Genomic DNA, 23,394 nt, shown 5'->3' with positions numbered 1-23,394 from the left:
CTTTGTCGATACAGCCATTTGGGACAGTGGGTCGCCGTGTCCCCTGCACACAACGCAGGCTCCTTGCACCTGTAACTCTGGTCCCTCTCTAGGTAGGGAATTCAGCACAGTGTGGAAAGAAGACATCACGAATGATGCCCAAAGCTTGCATTTGTAAGCATGGAATTGTGGCTTTAAGTTTCTGCTGGGACTGTCTGGAGCAGAGGATGAACTCGAGCCCTGAGTCACCAAGACACCAGTGCAAAAACACCGGCAGTGTCCAGAATGGGAATTCGGGAGAGAACACATCATTGCCTTCCTGGGACTCTGCACGCTCCCAAGTTACTGAATTGTTTTTGTTTTAAGATCTGATCTCACTGTGTTGCCCAGGCTGGCTTTGAACTCAATTTTCCTGCCTCACCCAACAGTGGCTGTGATTACAGGCGTGCCCTACCATGTGTGACTCCTAATCTGTACTTGGTGGATGTTGCTTTATGCAATCTATGTAATTCTGTATGTTGTTCCAGAAGGGACAATGCTGGGGGGGTTAATGGTTTAGTTAAGGGAGTCCAGGCCTTTAAAGATGGCGACAGACATTCGCGAGCGGTCGTTGTACGAGTGTGTGTGTTTTCTGTCATTGGACCCAGGTTCAATTCCCACCCCACCCACGGTAGAGTCAGAGGCAGGAGGGGAATGGCCGACCCCAAGGAGGTCGGGGTGCACTCACCCTGAAAGCATCTCAAAGACGAGGACGCCCAGCGCCCACCAGTCCACGGCCCTCCCATGACCCTTGCTTTGGATGACTTCAGGAGCCAGGTACTCAGGGGTTCCACAGAGCGTCCACGTCCTATGTGGGGAACAGACAGAACCCCAGAGAAATCAGCCATTGCAGTAACTCCACTGATCAACTAAAAAAAGTCCAACCACTAAGAATCCCACATGTGCTCCGTGTGTAAATTCACCTGTGCTCAGCGTGTGACGTGAAAATGCAAAATAGGCCAAATTCAGAAAACTCTGAAGCCACAGTGGAAAACGTCCGTCTCAAGCACGAAGTTATTTTAACACAAGGCAAGCTTATGTGTAAGGCGTCCACAAAAACAAAAACCCACAAACGGATCCCCGTGTGCACGGGAGGCCCGGTCCCACTAAGGCTCCTTATTCTATGGGGGAGGGGCTATTTGAAAAACCTGAACAAATCCAAAATCTGTGAGATTATTGCAATGGCTGACTTCTCTGGGGTTCTATATACAAATGCATATATATACAGGCATTTTATTTTTATATTTTACTTACCTATGTATATGCATATATACAAAAGTCACGGTGACACGCGCTAACGTGTGATTAACATGCACGAATGATTACACTTTTCAATGTAAAAAGAACTCACTCAGTCATCCCACAAGATGCATAAGGACCTACAGGTCAACCCGTTATGCAACAGTTAACCCCAGGAGAAGAAATCCAAAATGAGGGTGAATTTTCTCTGCACTTCACCTTCAAAAACCTGAAGGATTTTAACCCTTTTGGTGGTCCTTGTGACTCAGCTAAGCTGTCACGCTAATTCCATAACCAGTCTTTGGAAATAGCCAAAGGCTGGCTGATGGTTAAGGGGCACTGGAATTTTTGTCTGTTTTTTAGTTCCAACAGGTACTTTAGAAAAAGGACTTTCCTCCAGGCATGAATATGGCAAGCTTTGCAAACATCTCTGGCTTCTGGCACCACCTGCAGGACAGTGGCGGGAAGTGCCACCAGGAAGAGCCAAGAGGATTTGAAGCCGTTTGCTATTCTCTTGTCCTTTATCTATTTTTAGGATCTGAGTCTTCAAAAGGGTTGCGGGTGTTTGCATGGAGGGCGTTCATGCCTGGGTTGCCACCTTCTTTTTTTGTACTCCCCGTCGTTTCTTCCCTAACGCTCTTTTTATTGTAACATAACTTTGCATTTTCCATCCAATCCTGTGCATCCGAGATCTGTGTGTCATCATTGAACACCAGGACTCTCGTAAAATAAGAGGAAGTCCCCCAAACCTGTACTCCCAAGGTGCACACAAGGCAGCCTGCTGCCTTCTTCCCTTAGGATCAGCCATGTTCTGCCCGGCTGAAGAATTTCAAGCAAAAAATAGTACAGTATAAATGTTCTACTAGGTCGTTGTCCAGTTCTGCAGGGGATGCAAGGGTTTTCCATGTGGCCCTCGAGTGCATCTGTTCACCTGTGGTTATTCTGTCCACCGCCTGCACCAGACTTGTTCTTGGACTCCAGTGTCCAGGGCTTGACCCTGGACGCCCAGCCTGCAAGACTTGACCTTAGACTGCAGCCTCCAGGGCTATACCTTGGACTCCAGGAGTTGACCTTGGTGTCCAGCCTGGAGGACTTGACCTTGGACCCAGGACTTGACCTTAGACTCCAGCCTCTAGGACTCCACCTCACACAGCTCTCCCTCACCACAGGCCGAGAGCAATGGAGCCATGTGACCATGGACCAAAGCCTCCAAACCATGACCCAAAAATCGACCTTTTCTCCTTCTTTTGTCACAGTGATGGAAATCTTCAGCCCCCAAAAGAACTGAAACTGGGGCCTAGAGGAGACATTTTTACACCCATGTTCATAAGAGCACTATCCATGACACCCAAAGCAGGAAACAACGCAAGCGCCCGTGCCTGGATGACCGGACGACCAAAGTCCGGTCAATTTGCGCAGTGGAATAGTATGCAGCCATGAAAAGGAAGGGACTTCTGACACTGGCTCCAACGTGTTGGTAAGTGAAACAAGTCAGTCACAAAAGGACAAAGTCTTAGGATTCCCTAGAGTTGTACGGTTCACAGAAACAGATAATTAGGATGGTGGGGTCTGAGGATTGGGAAGGAGACATGGCGGACTTAGTACTTTATAGGGACATTTCCAGTTTGGGATGGACGTAGAGGTGGGTGTCCCTAATGGAAAGACAGAAGCAGGTTGAAGGTAAAGAAAGTCTGGAGAAGATAAAAGGGACCTCTCTTGGCAAAAGATGGACTCCATGAGGTGCACTTAGGGCTGGGGACTAGCTCAAGGGTGAGCATTTGTCTGGCGCTCATGGGACACTCTGCGAGGCAGGTCACCCAAGTGTCCCCATGAGGGAAAAACAAGGACACTGTCCCAAAGTCCCCTCCCCACCCTGCAGCCATGACAAAGAAGGTGCAGGTTGCACGATGACTACCAGAGCACACATTGCACCGAGGCCTGGTGCAACCAGTATGCGCTTGCTGCATGCAAACCAGCAGGGCGGAGAGGCTGCACCATGGATGCAAAGGTGGACCTCGGCTTAGCACTGGGGGCTGGGCTTTGCTCTTCCAGACAACCTGAGCTGAGCCGCGGTCATCGTCACCATCCTTTTTCCCTCTTTTGGGCTGCGTCTGTCTGCATGCAATCCAGTTGTGCACGGATTCGGGAAGACAAAAAGTGGATTAGAGTGACTATTTGAAAGTCTAGTACAGGGGCCGCCTCAGACGCTGACAGTGTCACAACCGTCTGTGACACGAGAGCAATGGAGGCTGCAGAGGATGCAAGGAAAGAAGGGAGAGCGAAAGGTGAGGTCTTCTCCCAGAATACAGGGGGAGACCTGTCCTCTCTGCAGCCACCTTCTGCACAGCTGGTCCCACATGGCGGCAGGGGTTCTTCCCGCCTGGACTGTGGTGCAGGAGCTGAGCTGATCTGGAAGTGACTTCTGGACAAATGCCAGGAGCTGCCATCTTTGAGGTCTGCCTTCAGGACAAGCCTGTGTCAGCCAGCGTTTGGGGACTGTGACAAAATGCCTGAGGTGACCTCGGTTAGAGGAGGGAAGGGTGGGGGTGGGGGTCGTGGTGTCACAGGTGACAGTCGGGGGGGCTCTGGGGTCTGGGGCGAGGCGGGGGGTCATGTCAAGTTATGGTGGCCAGGAAGGCGGAAGAGAGACAGAGAGAGAGAGTGAGAGAGAGATAGAGAGAGACAGACAGAGAGAGGGAGAGAGAGAGGGGGGGAGGGAGGGGGAGAGAGAGGGGAGGGAGGGGGAGAAAGAGAGGAGATGGAGGGAGGAAGGTGGGAGAAAGAGAGAGAGAGAGAGACAAAGATGGAGGGAGAGAAAGAGAAAGAGAGGGAGGGAGAGAGAGAGAGAGAAAGAGGGAGGGAAGGGGAGAAAGAAAGAGACAAGGAGGGGGTGAGAAAGAGAGGGAGGGAGAGAGAGAGAGAGGGACAAAGAGAAAGTGACGGGGAGAAAGAGAGGGGGAGACAGTGGGGCAGAGAGACGGAGAGGGAAAGAGAGAGAGGGAGGGAGGGAGGGAGAGAGAGAGAGACAGAGAGAGAAAGAAAGGGAGAGAAGGGGAGAAAGAGAAAGAGACAAGGAGGGGGGGAGAAAAACAGAGTGAGGGAGAGGGAGAAAGAGAGAGAGTGAAGGGGAGAGAGAGAGCAAAGGAGAGAGAGAGCGAAGGGGAGAGAGAGAGTGAAGGAGAGAGAGAGAGTGAAGGGGAGAGAGAGAGTGAAGGGGAGAGAGAGAGTGAAGGGGAGAGAGAGTGAAGGGGAGAGAGAGAGAAGGGGAGAGAGAGTGAAGGGGAGAGAGGGGGAGAAACAGTGGAGCAGAAAGAGAGACACAGAGGGAAGGAGAGAGAGAGAGAGAGAGGGCGGGAGGGAGACCATGGTCCTTATATCCTCTCCCAGGCCACGCCCCCTATGACCTCACTGCCTCGCTCTGCCCCACCTCTTAAAGGGCCCAGCACCTCCCAACAGCACCCAGCAGGACACGAAGCCTCCCACACCTGGACCCTTGGGATCCTCCCCCCTTCCTCGCTCGGCTCCCACAGACCCGAGTCCCCGTCGTCCGCCCTGTGCCGGGAGGTGACGTGACTCCATGTTGGACGTGTGGCTTGGTGGCCCCTCCAGGTGGCCTGACAGGAGCTGGCAGCCATGTTGTCGGCTGACCGCCGAGGTGGCCACAGGTGATGTTTAACTCACAGGCTGTGGCCTGGCCCGTGGTCACCCGCAGGTGGCTGTCCTTCTTGGCTGAGCAGGTGACACCTCTGAGCCTGGGCTGTATCGAGGGTCAGTTTGCAACTCACGCCTGGGTGCAGGCGTTTGCTTCTGCGGTGACCCCGAAGTCAGCCGGGCTGGGGAGATTTGGGGTGCAGGGAACGTGCAGGGGGAAACCGAGTCTCCTGGTGCAACTAGTGGATGACCAAAGTGTCCATCTATCTGTCCTCTTGTTCAGCTGGCCTTGGGGAAGAAGGAAGGAATGCATCCAAAAACGAAATAAAAGACACTCCTTGGGTAAGGCCACCCTCAGTTCACATGGAGTCCCAGTCATGATTCTGGAAAACCACACTTGAGGTAAATTTTACTTTGAAGTGTATTTTTTTATAGGATCAAATTGTGATTCAGCTGCTCACGCCTGTAATCCCAGCTACTTGGAGGCTGAGATGGGGAGGATCTGAGGTTCGAGGCCAGACTGGGTAAAAAGTGTGCAAGACCCCGTCTCAACTGATAGCTGGGTGCAGTGGTCTGTGCCTTTTGCTCTGGTTATTTGAGGTTTTTTTTTTTTTTGGGTGGGGGAGCTATTTGTTACTTTGGGAGTTATTTATTACACAATAAAAATATTTGGGAACTGTTTATCCAGGCTAACCTCGAACTGTGATCCTCCCCACCTCCATCTTTCAGGTAGCTGGGATTACAGGCATAGGCACCAGTACTCAGCAATGTAAACCAAAATTTTGGGGACAGAATTCTTACACGTGTCCACAGGAAGGGAAGACTCTATGCCCGCACAGCATTAAAATACGTGTTGACCGACACAAGTGCTATGGATCACTTGAATATCTAGACGTACACAAGAAATAATATACCTCAATTTCCTCCCATTTCGCCTCAAGTCTAACTTTACGAGTTTTCCTCTCTAGAAATTGCACAGAACACAATTTTACAGCCGTGTTCACAGCAGCGTTGTTCACGACACCTCAAGAAGGGAGCAAAGCGAGCGCCAACACTTAGATTAGCAGATACCCAAGAAATCTGGTCTGTTCATACAGTGGAATATTACACGGCTGTGAAAAAGGAAGGGAACTCTGACACATGCTCAAGTCAGCCACAAAAGCACAAACTCTTACAAGTCCACACGGCACGGAGCTGATGCAACTGTGTGTGGGACGATGACACAAATGTCCTATCCTGGATCACTGGGGTGCATTAAAACTCAGTTTATATTAAACCATGCAAGTTTTCCCGCATAATTTTGTCGAGACTTTCTCATGTTTTCGCAGGGCTGGGATTTAAACCCAGGGCCTCACACACACGAGGCAGGCAATGATTACTGACCTACACCCCAAATCCTTGGTTTTTTGGGACAGGTTCTCACTATACAGACCAGGCTGAGCAGGAACTCAATACACAGCCCAGGCTGGTTTCGAACTCATGACCCTCCTGCCTTGGCCACCTAAGGGCTGGGATTACAGAGGCATGCTACCATGCCCGGTTTAAAATTATTCTTAAGGACAGCAAGAATAATTTCTGGTGGCAAACATGTTAATTTAAGAATAATGGGTTGGGGGGGTGTAGCTTAAGTGGTAAAGTGGTGGCCTGTCAGGTACCAGGTCTTGGGTTCAGTCCCCAGCACTGTAAAAAAAAAAAAAGAAAACTTTAAAAAAGGACCAGCATATAACATAGCCCAGCAATCCATCTTCGGGGTGAATATCCAGAGGAAACCAGTATTTTAAAGAAATATGTGTACAGTAGACCCCAGGGTCACAGGGCAGCCTGTGTGCTACAGGAACACACAAAGTGTGTAGCATCCTCTCAGTCACTAAAAACACTGGAAAAAAAATATAGGGACAAGTGAGTATTTGTCAGCCTTAAAAATGGAGCACATCCTCTATTGGTCCCCAGCTGATGGTGCTACGGGCAGGTGGTGGGTCCTTTAAAAGGTGGAGCTTAGTGTGAGGAAGTGAGGTCACAGGGGGCGTGGCCTGGGGGGAGATTGATGGATACATCACTTAATGGCTTATTAGTAGGTGGTGGAGCCTTTAAGAGGTGGGGCCTGATGGGAGGAAGTGAGGTCACTGGGGGCATGGCCTTGAGTGGCCCACAGCATGCTGCTATTGGGAGGTGGTGGATACTTCAAGAGGTGGGGCCTGATGGGAGGAAGTGAGGTCACTGGGGGCATGGCCTGAGGGGAGATTGATGGCTACATAACTTAATAGCTTCTTAGAAGGTGGTACAGCTTTTAAGAGGCAGAGCCAGGTGGGAGGAAGTGAGGTCACTGGGGGCGTGGACTCCGAGGGGGACATTAGGACCCTAGTCTCTTCTCTTTGCTCCATGGCCCCCACGATGTGAGCAGCTTTGCTCCTCCACCTGCTCCCACCATGACGCTCTGCATCACCAAGGCCCTAAGCCATGGAGCCCAGTGATCATTGATTGACACCCTGACAACCATGACCCCAAATCAACCTTCTCCTCTTTTTAAGTTGGCTATCTCAGGTGATCTGTCACAGCCACAGAAAGGTGACTCACACACCTGTGATGGCAATAAGAAGGATGGACGTGGAGGACATCGTAGACAGATGATGGATGACTGATAGGTAGATTGATAGGTGACTGATAGGACTGATAGGTGATAGATAGGTGGTTGATTGATAGGGGGTAGATGGTTGATAGTTAGATTGATAGGCGATTGATAGATTGATAGGTGATTGATAGGCAGACAGGCAGGTGATAGATCAATAAAGATAGAGACACATAAAGATATATTTATTGAGACAGACAGACACACAGATAGGTACATTGCGTATCTGAATGTGTGCACACAAGGACATCATGGTCCACATTTTAAGATTGGGGACAGTGACAGTACTGTGTCACCAGCAGGAGGCTCTGAGTTCAAGTCCCAGCACCACCAAAGAAAGACATAAATATGAAAACGAAGAAGCAACGCCGATAAGGACGTGGACAGAGGGAGGGGAAATGACCAAGGCTCCACACGGAACACCAAAGATGAAGCCAGGCACGGAGGCTGACGCCTCTAGTCCCAGCTGTGCAGGAAGTGGACGTAGCGGTAGCACACAAGCCCACAGGCAAGCCGTGCTTCCCTACAACCGATCCAACCATGGCAAGGTCGCCATGTCACACCTGTCCCCACCTGGTCACAGCTGGCCAGCACCCCAGCCGTCCCACCCTGAGCCACACGGCCCAGGCGCACCTGTGTCAGGTTCCCCCTTACCTGTCCACCAGCTTCTTGGCGAAGCCAAAGTCGGTGAGCTTGATGTGGCCGTCGCGGTCCAGCAGGATGTTCTCCGGCTTCAGGTCCCGGTAGACGATGCCCTTGGCGTGCAGGTGTTCGATGGCACACACGATCTCGGCAGTGTAGAAGAGCCCGGTGGCCGAGGGGAAGCAGCCACGGTTGCGCAGGTAGGTGAACAGCTCCCCGCCTGGCACGAACTCCATCAGCATGTAGAGAAAGCGGTCGTCGTGACACGTCCAGAACCTGCCAGGGACACCACGGCGTGGGGACAGGGGTTAGGGTGCGGAGGGCAACAGGTGCACTGGACCCCAGAATGGGGGTCCAGGGGGCAGTGGGGTTCAGAGATGAGAAGACACTGGAACAGAGGTCCAGGGGGTTCGACTGAGATGGACGCCAACGGTGCACGTGGTGCATGCAGAATGGGGACACGGCAGTGACCTGAAGCTGTAAGGACAGACGGCCTCTGTCCAGGGCCGGGCAGCAGAGGGAGGAAGGAAGGAACAGGCAGAGGGTTAGGAGGGTGAACATGGTGGTGGGTTGTGTGGTCAGGCCTGAAAGTAGAAGAAGGGGACCGGTTCAAGTGTTCTAAGCTGGGGACAGGGAAGTTGGGGACAAGGGTGGACGGGGTGGATCTGAGTCAGATACGGTGCAAGCGCCTATGTGACTGTCACAAGGGAACCCCACTTTTAAGATGGACAGACGTCAAGGTGCGTAGAATGACGTGTGGATGCTGGAGGTGTGCTCGTTGGGATGCGCTTGTCAATGGCGGGTGTCAACCCCATTAAGGAACAGACAGACGGAAGCTGTCCTGGGTGACTGGAAGGATGGATACATACATAGATTGACAGATGATCAATTAGATGATATAAATAGACAGAAACATTGATGGATGGATGGATAAAGAGACAGAGAGACAGACAGATACATGATAGGTAGATAGGAAAATATGACGCACTGTTTTCTGTGTGTACAGTGTCCCTGAAGTCACATGTGTTGCTGGCTTGGTCCTCCACGTGTCACCACTGAGGTGACAGAACCTCTAAAACATGCAGTTTCATGGGAGGTGGCTGGCCAGTGGGTGTTCTCAACTTGTCTGGGGACACTGCCCACAATGGACCACCAAAACGAGTGAATTATTACCCCAAAAAAAGAGCAAATAGCTACAAAAAAGCAAGTCTGGTGCTTGAACGTGTGTGGCTTCCAGCGTTACCATGGAAACTTGATTCACACCCCCCACTGTGAAGTCATCCACCATATTTTGTGCAAACAGACAACACACCAATGGGCCACCCAAGCTTGAATTTCCCACCCCAAAACCTGCCACCTAAATACAATTTCCTTTCTTTTGGCAGTAGTGGGTTTTGAACTCGGGTCCTCACGCTTGCTAGGCAGGGACCCCATAACTTAAGCCCCATCCCCAGCCCTTTTTACTCTAGATATTTATCGGGCATAATAGACTACTTGATGCCTTCAAGTATCAAGTAGTTCAGATGACAGAAGTTAGCCGCCATGCCCGGCTGGTCTTTTCTTTATAGAAAGGAGAAATGTAGCAATACAATTATAGACATGGGCTAGAATTTAAGTATAAATGGATAAACGCAAACGTGGTGACAGTTGCATATTAATATAGGTATTAGATAGATATCTAAATAGATGTTACAAAGCATAGGTAAACTGAGTACAGTACTGCATGCCTGTAATCCCAGCACTGGGGAGGATGGTGAATTGGAGGGCAGCCTGCACTACACAGGAAGACCTGGTTCCAAAAATTAAATAAATGAAAAAAGAAGAGCGAGATGTGACTGCAGGTAGAGGTATGGGGACAGACAGACGTTAGGATGTGGAGTAGACAGATGCTGTCTTTGACCTCTGTGGACAGTCAAGCATCCTGACGATTGAGAGTCTGCTGAGGTTGGTTCCATTCCTGACCTGGGACACCTGCTCCTGTGTCCTCACAAGACTGAAGGACAAAGGCGCTCACCCGGCCTGTTTTATAAGGTCACTGGTCCCAAGTCAGGGCTTCCTGGAGTCCCAATGGCCCCAGATTTCGGTTCTTGGGATTTCGACATAGGAATTTTGGGGCGACACAAACATGGAGACGTAAGAGGAGTGCGGACGTTGTGAAGCAGGTTGAAGGTGAAATGCTGGATCAGGTCAGGAATAAATGATCGCGATCTGGCATTGAACCTGTTAACACAGAGAGCCACGGGCTAGATTGTGTCGTCACCCCACAGGACACACAAATTCCTATGCTGACCCCTCACCCCCAGGATCCTAGTGTTTGGAGACGGGGTCTTTAAAGAGGTGACAGAGGTAAAATGAGGTCACTAACACGGATCCTAGTCCAACAGGACTAGGGGACAGGAGGACACAGACACACACAGAGGGACGACCCTGTGAGGACACAGGGAGACCAAGTCTACAAGCCAAGGATGGAGGGCTCAGGAGGAGACGGCCTTTGACTGTGACCTTGACTCCAGCCTCCAGGACTTGATCTTGGACTCCAGGACTTGACCCTGGACTCCAGCCTCCAGGACTTGACCTTGGACTCCAGGACTTGACCTTGGACTCCAGCCTCCAGGACTTGACCTTGGTCTCCAGGACTTGACCTTGGACTCCAGCCTCCAGGACTTGATCTTGGTCTCCAGGACTTGACCTTGGACTCCTGGACCTGACCTTGATCTCCAGGACTTGACCTTGGACTCCAGCCTCCAGGACTTGACCCTGAATTCCAGGACCTGACCTTGGACTCCAGCCTCCAGGACTTGACCTTGGACTCCAGGACTTGACCTTGGACTCCAGCCTCCAGGACTTGACCTTGGACTCCAGGACTTGACCTTGGACTCCAGCCTCCAGGACTTGACCTTGGACTCCAGGACTTGACCTTGGACTCCAGCCTCCAGGACTGGGAGGCAGCAAATGTCTGTTACTGAGGCCGCCTAGGCTGTGGGATTTTGTTGTGGCAGCCGAGCGGGGTGATATACAACACACACGCATCTCCTCAGGGCTCAGTCGCTCTGGAAACGTGATCAAGACTAGAAAATAACAGGCAATTAACAGAATGCTTCACAAGTCAGCTGGGGAAAGGCGGCCATTTAAAAGCCCTAAATAAAACATAGGACTGTCCCCAAGAGAGACTTAGGTGAACATGGAGTCCCTGCCAGGTGTTGAGGAGCTCAGTAATGGGAGAAAAGTGAGCAGGGAGACCTTGCAGATAGCTAAAAGGAGAGATGCCAGAAAAACAGGAGAGACTCAGATCCTTTCTGCTTTAGGACTAGCAAAGGAAAGAGCAGCAAATACATTCTGGGGAGGTTTTGGGCTTTAATAGTCCCACGAGGAGATGAGGGGAAGACAGAGGGGGGCTTTGAACATCCTGGCTGTGTCACTCGTGTGTCCCTGTCCCAACAGTCACACCTCAGCCAAGACCAAGCCCTTAACCAGGACCTCAACCGAGATTTTACCCACGACCAGGTAACAGTCGTCAGCGGGGATCAGGATGCAGGTGTGACAGGAGTTCTGGATGTGAGTGAGACAGGCAGGGTGAGGTGACGGGTACAGGCCAAGAGGTGTGTGAGGATGCCTGCCAGAATGTGGGTGCAGGTGGGTAATGGGGTATAGAGAGGCCAACAGGTACACAGGGATGGGTGCCATATGGGTGGGTAATGGGGTACAGAGATGCCAGCAGGTGCACATGGATGGGTGTTATATGGGTGGGTATTGGGGTACAGAGATGCCAGCAGGTGCACATGGATGGGTGCCATATGGGTGGGTAATGGGGTACAGAGATGCTAACAGGTGCACATGGATGGGTGTTATATGGGTGGGTAATGGGGTACAGAGATGCTAACAGGTGCACATGGATGGGTGTTATATGGGTGGGTAATGGGGTACAGAGATGCTAACAGGTGCACATGGATGGGTGCCATATGGGTGGGTAATGGGGTACAGAGATGCCAACAGGTGCACATGGATGGGTGTTATATGGGTGGGTATTGGGGTACAGAGATGCCAGCAGGTGCACACGGATGGGTACCGGTGGGTAATGGGGTACAGAGATGCCAGCAGGTGCACACGGATGGGTACCGGTGGGTATTGGGGTACAGAGATGCCAGCAGGTGCACAGGGATGGGTGCTAGAGTAGGGGTACAGGTGGGTATTGGTTAGAGATACAGGAAAGAAAGAGTGACTGTAGAAGTCACCCATGTGCTCATGTCCCAATAATTACACAGGAAATTCACCTAGTAACTCACCATCACCAAAAGTACGGAGGGGACACGGAAGATGAACTTAACCAGGGTCAGAAAATAACTCAATGCTTGCCCAAAAGTAGGACCTCCACCAAGACCACGACCTCAACCGAGATTTGCACCATGACCAGGTTAACGGTCACCAAGAAGATGGGGAAGGGACACATGGAAGACTTTCACCATGACCAGGCTGTGTGTCCATGCTCGCCCAAGTCTGGCATTTCAACCAAGACCAAAATCTCAACCAAGCCTTAGTCAACACTTTACCCGTGATGATAACTAAAACCGAGACCACAAGTAAAGAAAGACGGCCAAGTCCACGACCGCCACCAATGCCGCCATGTCTACGAAGACCTTAACCAGGACGACTAGGACACGTGTGTCCTGCTGTTTTCTCCCATGATTGCAGCTACCCAAAGCCCGTCCCAACAAAGTGCCATCGGCCTGATTTATGTGGGAAACCCCACCGACACCACCACCACCACCACACAAACAAAAATAGAAAACCATAGCCAAGAAATCCATCACGTTCAGAAGAGGACGGGATGGTTGGGTCTACCAGATGTCTGGTTTTGTGGCCTTTCCATGGGAATAAAATAATGCAAAATGGAGGGAAAGCACACGATGAAATGATTTGCTATGACCCAGAGCGAGTCTGAGCAGGCAGACGCGGCGGGGTGCGTGGATTTGGGGGAGCCAGCCTCCTCCTGCAGAAATGCACGGACACACGTCCGCCGGTCTGCAGCTGGTCTGTCCATCTGCCCCAGGGTGGATCCTGCAGTGATTACGTCCAGGCTGGCCAGGCTGAGGCAGGTTAGACTTACGGAAACTCCAGGACCTTATAAAACATATGACTTAATGTCCTGTTTCAGATTGAATATTCCTTTCCTTCTCTGAGCCTTTTTCCAATTGCAGACGTTTGTAGGTTGTGCACACCTGAGCTCAGGGACAAACTCAAACCCCCCTCACCTGCCTCAGGGACCTCCCATGGGTCTCCCCACTCACTGATTATTGACTGGGAATCACCATCCCATAGGGTCTGCCCTGCCCGCAGGTGAGCATGAGTTTGAAAAGCACTGGAAAAGAGGAAGACGCTCTCTCTGCCTCCAGCTTCCACGGACAGAAACACCTAGTAGATATGCACACTCCTTCTCACTTATAACCAAGATTTTGAGTCACTTTCTTCTGTCCCAATGCCCTGCTTTTCTGCCTTGCATCACGACTGCCATGGCAAGACCAGGCCTTCTGGTGATGTTTTAAGATGAAATTCAGATTATTTCAAATGCGTAAGGCAAGCTGCAGGTGAGCTGAACCAGACTTCCCTTGTTCTGGAGTGCATAACACTCCTTGCTGCACATCACATCCTCCTGGGGAATTTCAACAAGAAATGTCTGTGACCTGGTAGCTTTCTGGGTTTTCTTAGAGCAGGGCAGATGTTCAATTTGTGGGGTCAGCAAAGATGCGGGGTCAGCTTTGACTACTGAAAAGACCTTAAGTGCTTGCACTATGCCCGAGAGACAGCACGACCATTTTCTGTAACAGTCAATTTGCTTGAAAAAGCAGGAGAACCCACACAGCCTTACGTTACCGAGCTCTCTGGTCCCTAGGGCAAAATACACGTGAAAACTACTGAGGGGAAGAAGGAATTACTCAGCCATGGTTTGGTTTCAGAACAATTGGGCCATGGTTAATTGGCCCCATGCATTTGGGCAGAACATCATGGCAGCAGTAGCATGTGGAGGAGGAGGGACTTCCTCTCAAGTCGGACAGGAAGTAGAGCGGAACAGCTGAGTCATGGAGGACAGGAAGTAGGGAGGCAGCTTAGTCATGGCGGACAGGAAGCAGAGAACAGTTTAGTCATGGAGAACAGGAAGTAGAGAGGAACAGCTGAGTCATGGAGGACAGGAAGTAGAGAGACAGCTTAGTCACGGTGGACAGGAAGCAGAAAGGATCAGCTTAGTCATGGTGGATCATGGTGGACAGGATTGAAGATCTCTGGCAAGGTGCTTACAGACACACCCAGAGCTGTGCTTCTCAAATGTCCTAGGGTTTCTCAACCCACTCTAGCTCATGCTTGAGATTCACCACCACACCGCCATTGTTCCCCCAGAAAACACTCAAGTCACGGTGAAAACGCCAACAAAGGCCTTGGGTGCTCATGACAGCCGCACCTCTCCGTCCAACCCAGGGCAACACTGACTGACACTCATCCCAGATCCTCTTAACAACAGTGATGCTTGACGTGGACTTAACGCAGTTCAAACTCACCCACCAGGAGCCTCTGTGATAATTAACAACTGTAGGCAATTAGCACCAGGAGGTGAGGAATGAAAGACCTTTCAAGAAGAAGCAAGTAAATGGAGCCATCATCCCCTAACACTTTTATGATGGAGACCTCGGGATACAGCAGCGGGTCAGACATCACAGATTCAGTCAACACTCCTGTGATGGAGACCTCGGGAAACAGCAGCGGGTCAGACATCACAGATTCAGTCAACTGGGTTCCAGGTGAAGATGCAATTCCATGCATCACTCTAGGAAAAGAATCAGGCTTCCTATTAAATATAATAACTAAATAAACAGTTTTTTCAAGAGGCTAGTGAGTAGAACCAGGGGCGGGGCACTGGTGACTCACGCCTGTAATCCCAGCTGCTTTGGAGGCTGAGATCAGGAGGATCAAGGTTCGAGGCCAGCCTCAATAGTCCAGGCCACCTGGACAATAAACGAGACCCTGAAAACATCTCCAAAGTAACCAGGGCAAAAGAACTGGAGGTGTGGATCAAGGGGCAAGGCACCTGCCTAGCAAGGGTGAAGCCCTGAGTTCAAACCCCAGTACCACCAAAATCATCTTACCAAGAGGTGGTAAGGATGGGGTGGCATGGGGTGGAATGGGGTGGCATGGGGACGTCCAGCTCAGGGTCCAGTGGGTTTGTGGACGCCAGAAATGCACAGAACAGAAAAGGAAGGTGAATCGTCATGGAGGTGGACCACAGGGTGAAGGGACGCTGTTCTCCACCATGGGGAAATTGTGTCATGGTGTCAGGCCTGGCGTGTTTGCAGGACAGACGCCCTGATGTCCTGCACACCGCGGGACTCCCGTGTGCACAGGGGATGCACACCACCGTGAGGTCTGTTCGCACGGTGGAACCGTACTCGGTCCTCAAAAAGGAAGAGAATGCTGACACATACGTCTAGGCTGGAGTTGGAGGGTGGTGACCCTGTCCTCCAGGTTGCAATTAACCTGACACCGGACATAAAAACAAGGCGAAAGCCGCCTGTGTGGCCCGACCTCCATCGCTTTGGGCAATCTGAGACCTTCCCATTTACAACACGGCTCCGAGGCAACCAGCTGCGATGTCCCCAAGGTGACCTTGGTGACATCCATCCCCACGGGTCTCCTGTGCTTGGAGGAAGGCAGAGACCAGGAGGATCACAGTTCGAGGTCAGTTTGAGCAAAAAGTTTGGGAGACCCCATCTCAACCAACAACTGGAGTGGTGGTGCACGTCTGCCATCCTGGCTCTGTGTGAGGGAGGGCCCTGAGTTCAAACCCCATACCTCCAGTAAATTAATTCATTACGAATTAAAAAGTCAAGAGGAACAGATTTCACCCTCGGGTCAGCTGATCGCATCGTTCTGGGACTCAGGACAGGCCAAAGGTCATGGCATACACAGGGTGTGCGATCAACTCTCAATGGCCAGGAAACACGGGGAAGTGAATCAGAGAAGTCCAGGATCCTACTTATCCCTACCAGTTCCAAATCCCATTTTCCATGACCTCCCAAGGACGCCATCTTGGTATCGGTCAACCATGGGTGAATCCATTGAGTAGGTCAGAGGCTTCGTGGTCTCATCACTGCCCCAAAGTCCCCTCAACGGCAAGCCTTGAACCCATGACCCTGGGGCGACACCAAGTCCAAACCATAAAACAGTCACAGAACCCAGGGGTGAGGACACCCCAAGACAGGTTTTTACGAAAAAGAGTTCACCCGACAACATGGTGTCCAGATCACGGTGATGGAGGGAGGGCTCAGTGTGGAGGACTGACAGACACGGGGTCTCCACATTGCACAGAAAGTCAACCGCCCCCCCCAGCCGGGAGCTAATGCCTATGTAATCCTAGCTACTGGGGAGGCCGGGCTTGGGAGGATCGTGGTTAGAGGCCAGCCTGGGTAAGTAGTGCACGAGACGCATCTGCCGACCACGTGCAAAGCCCTGAGTTCAAGTCCCAGAGCCACCAAGACCACAGGTGGGCCCATTAGGAGATGGCTCCATTGTCACGGGTGCCATGAGAGGTTTCATGGATGTCCTGCCTTGTCCGCCATGTGCCAACCTCATGAGAAGGCACCATCTTTGAAACAGAGCCCACGTCAACTGTAGCCCTAAATCTATAAATATATTGATTACCCAGTCGGTAGCACCCCAAATGGACTAAGTCAAAACAAGACCCCTTGGTTAAATGTTGGGCGAAAAATTTGTAGGCCATCCCAATGGGACGATCTAACAGTCACTCTACAACCCACAAAATGGCGGCAGGTCATGCCATCAAGTCTATGTGACCAAAGTCACAGCTGGATGTGAGGACAAAGGGAGGTGACAGACTCACAGCTGGACGACAAAGGGGTGGGTGACCTCCTGCAGGATGCCCTTCTCGTTCTGGACGTGCTGCTCCTGCTTCAGCCGGATGACCTCCGGGATGCTCATGACCTTGAGCGCGAAGAAATGCTCAGCCGTCTTGTCCTTCACCAGGTGGACGCGACCGAAGGTCCCCGTGCCTGAGGGGACAGAGGGACAGACGGACAAGCGGTGAGGTCGGGGGCTGGGGCACGCGGGGAGCAGAGGAGCTGCTGGGACCTGGATGTGATGTGGGGTCATGACAGGTGAACTGAGGTCCCATAGAGAGAGGGGGACAGGGACGGGGGTGACAGAGAAAGAGAGAGAGAGAGGAGAGAGAGAAAGACAGAGAGGGAGAGAGGAGAGGGAGAGAGAGAGAGAGGAGAGAGAGAGACAGAGAGGGAGAGAGAGAGAGAGGAGAGAGAGAGACAGAGAGGGAGAGAGGAGAGAGAGGGAGAGGGAGAGAGGAGAGAGAGAAGGGGGAGAGAGAAGGGGGGAGGGAGACAGAGATGGAGGGAGAGAGAGAGAATGAAAGGAAAAGAGAGAGGGAGAGAGAGACAGAGTGAAAGAGAAAAAGAGAGAGGAGAGATACAGAAAGGGGAGCGAGCGAGAGGGGGAGAGAGAGAAAAAGAGAGAGAGAGAGAAAGGGTTAGGGAGACAGAGAGGGAAGGAGAAAGGGAGAGAGAGAATGAAAGAGAAAAAGAGAGAGGAGAGAGAGGAAGAGAGAGAGGGAAAATGAAAGAGAAAAAGAGGGAGGTAGAGAGAGGGAGGGAGAGAGATGAAGAGAGAGAGAGAAGCAGGGAGGGAGACAGAGATGGAGGGAGGAAGAGAGAATGAAAAGAGACAGGGAGAGAAACAGGGAGAGAGAGACACAGTGAAAGAGAAAAAGAGAGAGGAGAGAGACAGAAAGAAAGGTGACCGAGAGAGAGAGAGAGAATGGGTGAGGGAGACAGGGAGGGAGGGAAAAAGTGTGAGAGAATGAAAGAGAAAAAGAGAGAGGAGAGAGGAAGAGAGAGAGAGGAAGAGAGAGACAAGGGAGAGAGAGGGAGAGGGAAAATGAAAGAAAAAGAGGGAGGTAGAGAGAGGGAGTGAGAGGAAGAGAGAGAGAAGCAGGGAGGGAGACAGGGAGGGAGGTAGAGAGAGAGACAATGAAAGAGGAAAAGAGAGAGGAGAGAGGAGAAGAGAGAGAATGAAAGAGAAAAAGAAAAGGAGAGAGAGGAAGACAGTGAGAGGGGAGAGAGAGAGAGGGAGAGGGAAAATGAAAAAGAGAGAGGGAGAGAGACAGGGAGAATGGAGGAGGTTGGGAGGGAGGTTAGGAAAGGGGGGAAAAGACACATGGAGAGAGGGAGACACCAGGGAGGGTGGATGAAAGAGAAAAAGAGAGGAGAGAGAGAGAGACAGAGAGAGCAGATCACTTGACCTAAAAAGGGGGGGGGGGGCTTTCAATTTTCTCCTAACCGGATCCCTATTTCAGGGACATAAGTGGACAGACTGAAATTGGGGTTTTAGACCAAGCTCCGGTGATCCAAATGCCAGGTGTGGCCACCGCCCCTAAACCCCAAATAAAGGGACATTAGTGGTGAAGGGGGAGGAAGGGGGCTCGTGACGCGGCTGGGGACATGGGGAGAGGCAGAGGGGCCCCCAGCCCATCCTCGGCCATCTTTGGGGTGCAGGCGTGAGCTGTGGGTTCAAGTGGATAGAGAATTAGGGACGGGGACCAAGGTGTGCCAGGTAAGCAGTCACAGTATAATCTGCCAGTGCCATATTAACCATATTAGCTTAGCTAGAAAGGCAGGAATTAGGCCGGTCTGTAAGGAAAGCACCCCGTGTAAAAAGTCGCTTGGTTGCAGCCCGGCGTGGTAGCACACACCTATAATCCCGGCATTTGGAAGGCTGAGGCAGGAGGACCAAGAGGAAAAAAAATGACCAATTTTTTAAAAAAGATATTCTGGGTTCTTACGCATCTGTGAAAGTCTTCATTACGTCCACTTTTCAATGGCATTACGCTTTTCTTTGTGACAATTCTATCAGCACATTTTCATTACACAAGGGGTTTTATTGTCAGATTTCCATGTTTACAATCTATCTGGGTTAGCACCATCCTATTAAGTGCACCCGAACTTCCAGGACAAACCCCAGTGTGACACCGTAAATACTATTTTGCACATTGCATTCTTTTCTCTCAGTTAAGTGTATACCAGAAATATTTTCTACAAGTCTATATAGTAACAAAATTTACTACCCATTGCTAAATCCTACAGAAAAAAAAAAAAAAGAGAGAGAGAGATTATGGCCAGGCACTGGTGGCTACCCCTGTAATCCCAGCTACTTGGGAGGCTGAAATTGGGAGGATCGTGGTTTGAGGCCAGGTCGAGCCAAAATTTAGGGAGACCCCATCTCAACCAATGAAAGCTGCTTGCCATCTCAAACTACCTTGGAGGCTGAGATAAGGAAGATCATGGCTCCAGACCAAGCCAGGGCAAAAAAGAAAAAAGACCCCTAAAAAGTGGACAATGGATGTCACCCAAAAATGTGCTCCTTGCCCTAACAGGGACCTTTGGGCAATCAAAGTCATGTGATTATTTTATTTTGTACGTCAAGATTCCCCATAGGAGGGAAGATAGGAAGATGATACAGATTGATAGATGGTAGAGAGGGGATCGATAGGACAAGCAGATGATAGACAGGCCAAATGGGAGGAAGTGATGTCATGGGGGCGTGGCCTTGAAGGGGCCATTAGAACACAGCTACTTCCTGTGTGTTTCACTTCCTGTGTGTCTCACTTCCGGTCTGTTTCACTTCCTGTCTCTGTCTTTCACTTCCTGTCTCTTTCACTAGTTGAGCTGCATCCCACCCAGGCATTTCCTCCATCTTCTTCTCCCTGGACACTGTCCCCAAAGCAACATGTTCAGGTGACCATGGCCTGCAGACTCTGAAAACCTTGAGCCAGGAGACACCTTCCCTGCTTTTCAGTCGATGAACACACTTATTTGGCCACAATGACAGAAGGTTGATTGGCAGTAGACTTTCAGTCTCTGTGCCTTGATGGCTCTGCCATTGTCCCCAAGCTTAAGGTGTCTCTGTTGCCCCTCACCCCATCCCCACCCCTCAAGTTGCAATCACCAAACCCAACCCTGCACACTCAAGCGCGTGCCAGAGAACTCAGGACCTGACCTCCATCAGCCACCCAAAGGAAGGGCCCGACCATCCTAGGGTTGCAAGGACCTTCCACCTTCTCAGCCCCGTCTGTCTGGGTGGCCACATCCAACCCTACCAGTGCACAGCCCCTGTGACGCACAAAGTGACGCCAAGGCGACGTCAACCATTTCAAATCAGGTGGTCAGGAGGTGGGCCTCCATGTCTTCTTCATGACATGCTTCACCCCATAAAATGCCCCAAGTGACACCTTGGAGCAGGAAGGTGACACCCACAACCAGTGCTGCCCCATAAATGGTGACACCCGTTGCCACCGTGCACCTGACATTGTCAATAAAAGGCAGGAAGAAAGGGTGGGCTGTAACTCAGCACCTGCCAAGTGTGCTGGAGCCATTTGTTCTCTTCTGTCCTGCTCAGATGGCCCCAAATCCCGACCAGTCTTTCCCTAAGTGCTTTAATGATGTGCTGCACACAAGGCAGGTCAGAATGGGGGACGTGGGATCACTTCCCCACCCTACAGACGCTCGGGGCAGAAGCACGCCCTCAACTCCTGAATAGGATGGCTTCGAGTATTTTTCTACATGGTGACATGGAGGAAGAAAAGGACCGGCCATGTTGATCCCAAATTCTGCTTGTGTGCTATGGTTGGGGTGGGGACTGTCCCCAGGGGTCACCCATGGGAGGTTAGCAGCTGGCGAAGAGGTGGGACCTAGAGGAAGATGTTTGGGTCAAACTGAAGAAACCTTGTTTTCTCCATAAGTGGTCGGGCTCAGGTATTTTGTGTCAGTAATGAAAAGCGAGTTACTACTCCGAGTGTCAGTCAGCTTTCCATCATGGTGACAAAATCCCGAGAGAAATCAAATTAAAGCAAGAAAGTTGCTGAGTTTCATCTCAGCAGCCCATTCAGCTATGAGTCCATCAATGGATCAATCCACTCAACTATGAACCCATCAATGGATCAATCCATTCAGCAATGATTCTATTGGATTAATTCAATCAACTATCAATCCAATGGATTAATCGATTAAGCTATTAGTCGATCAATGGATTAATCCATTCAGCTATGAGTCTTATCAATGGATCAGTCCATTCAGCTATGATAGCTAGGGGTTAATCCAATCAAGTATAAATCCGATGGATTAATCAATTAAGCTATTAGTCAATCAATGGATTAATCCATTCACCTATGACTCCATCAATGGATGGATCCATTCAGTTTTGTATCCAATGGATTAATTCAATCAACTATCAATCCAATACATCGATCTACTCAGCCATGAGTCTATCAGTGGATGAATCCATTCAACTATGAGCCCATCAATGGATCAATCCATTCAGCCATGACTCCTATGGATTAATCCAATCAACTATAAATCCGATGGATTAATTGATTAAGCTATCAGTCAATCAATGGGTAAATTCATTCAGCTATGCATCCAATGCATTAATTCAATCAGCTACCAATTCAACCCATTCACCTATGAGTCCATCAATGGATCAATCCATTCAGCTATGTATCCCATGGATTAATTCAATCAACTATCAATTCAATCCATTCGCCTGACTCCATCAATGGTTCAGTCCATTTGGCTATGAGTCCATCAATGGATGAATCCATTGATAAGGTCCTGAGTTCAAACCCCAGGACTGGCAATAAAAATGAAGAGATAAAGAGAATCCTTCAGGGTAAAAGTCTAGAGCCTTTCACCTTTGAGCAATCCTAAAATAGAAGATTGGTGTTCCTTGCCGGGCAAAGGGTAAAGTCCCCAAGCGGGTGGTGATTAGGCTGTGTGTGCAGACAGAGTTCAAAGTCATAATTAACCCTAATAAACCTTCCCACATCCACAGCAACGTTTATAGCTGTGTGACCCGGTCACGGGGAACAGCACACAGCCTTTTATTGTTAATGGGTTTCCTGGTTTATGGACGTCCACTAAACCAGGGCTGTCCACTCTGCCAGTTATTTATACGTTTTAATTTTGTCAGTACCGGGATTTGAACTCGGGGCTTCCTCCTTGCTACAACGCTGCTCTACCCAGCCTTTTGGATTGGTTGAGGTATTTTTCAGGCAGGGTGTCCCCCTTTTCACCTAGTCCAGGCTAGGACTGACATTCCCCCATCTATGCCTTCTATAAAGGAGAGGTGGCAAGAGATATGCCTGCAAAAACTCAGGTCATCATAGAACGACTGCCGGATGTACAGGAGCAGCTGCCTTGCAAGGGCGAATCCATGAGTTCAAATCCCAGTACAAGGTAAAAAAAAAAATTGTGGTTTTGTGGTTGGCTTTTTTTTTTGGGGGGGAGGGGAAAATACAGAGGAAAGCCCCAGTGTCTCCATCCTCAAGAAAATGAAAATGTTTTAGTTGGATTACAAACATGTTAATGCTATAAAAATCGTCTGTGCTTAGAAGTTTGTTGATGACTTCAAGATATAGAACTGAAAGCAGCAAGGGATTTCAGTCTGGGTGACCCGTTCTTTGGTGGGGGGGGGTCACCCTGTCACCTCCCACCATGGACAGATGGCCCTGGCTAAATATTTGGGACTGCAAGCCATCCCATATTGGGGATCCCCTCATTTCTATGGAACTCGACCATATTCCAATATGGCGGCTTGGCCCACTGGAGTGGGTGACACAGCTGGTCCAGGATGACCTCATCACAAGATCCTTCATTAATCCCATCTGCAAAGATCCTATTTCCAAATGGGGTCCCATGCTCAGATCCCAGGTGACACACTTTCTGGAAAAGACACCATTCCCCTCAGTTCTATGGAGCCTGACCATATTCCAATATGGCGGCTTGGCTCAATGGAGTGGCCGCCAGAAGGCGCCGTCTATGGACCAGGAAGCAGCTGTCACCAGACATGGCGTCCGTCACACCTTGACCTTGGACTCCCGGCCTCCAGGACTTGACCTTGGACTCCCAGAAGCAGAGGTAAGAGGATCACAAGGCAGGCAAAAGTTCGAAAGACCCCAGCTTCACAGACAAGCCAGGCACGGTGGCAAACGCCTGTAATCCCAGCTCTGCAGGAGACAGACGGGAAGATGAAAGTCTGAGGGGAAAAGCAGAAGATCCTTATCTGAAAAGGAATTAAAGCAAACCACAGCTGGGGCAGTTGTTCAAGTGTTACAGCTCCTGCCTAGCAAGCGTGGGGTCCTGAGTTCGAATCCC

At 50.6% G+C, this 23,394-nt stretch overlaps 1 protein-coding gene across 8 annotated transcripts in view; it reads right to left on the bottom strand.

Moving 5' to 3' along the window:
• Positions 1-23,394, bottom strand: part of Prkx (protein kinase cAMP-dependent X-linked catalytic subunit) — a 57,290-nt gene that overhangs the window by 19,461 nt on the left and 14,435 nt on the right. For all 8 annotated transcript variants that reach the window (XR_012444567.1, XM_074063831.1, XM_074063824.1 and 5 more), the window contains 3 exons: positions 17,061-17,229; positions 8,189-8,452; positions 707-826 (listed from right to left, as the gene is read on the bottom strand). Coding sequence is in view for 7 of the 8 variants with exons in the window: in XM_074063831.1 (XP_073919932.1) it covers positions 707-826; positions 8,189-8,452; positions 17,061-17,229 (553 nt within the window). In the remaining variant the exon portion in view is untranslated. The remainder of the gene's footprint in view (positions 1-706; positions 827-8,188; positions 8,453-17,060; positions 17,230-23,394) is intronic.

This window comes from Castor canadensis, chromosome X (assembly GCF_047511655.1).
Source record: "Castor canadensis chromosome X, mCasCan1.hap1v2, whole genome shotgun sequence".
Taxonomy (NCBI): Eukaryota; Metazoa; Chordata; class Mammalia; order Rodentia; family Castoridae; genus Castor; species Castor canadensis.
The sequence above is the reverse complement of the archived record's forward strand: the minus strand, read 5'-3'. Positions and strand labels throughout refer to the sequence as shown.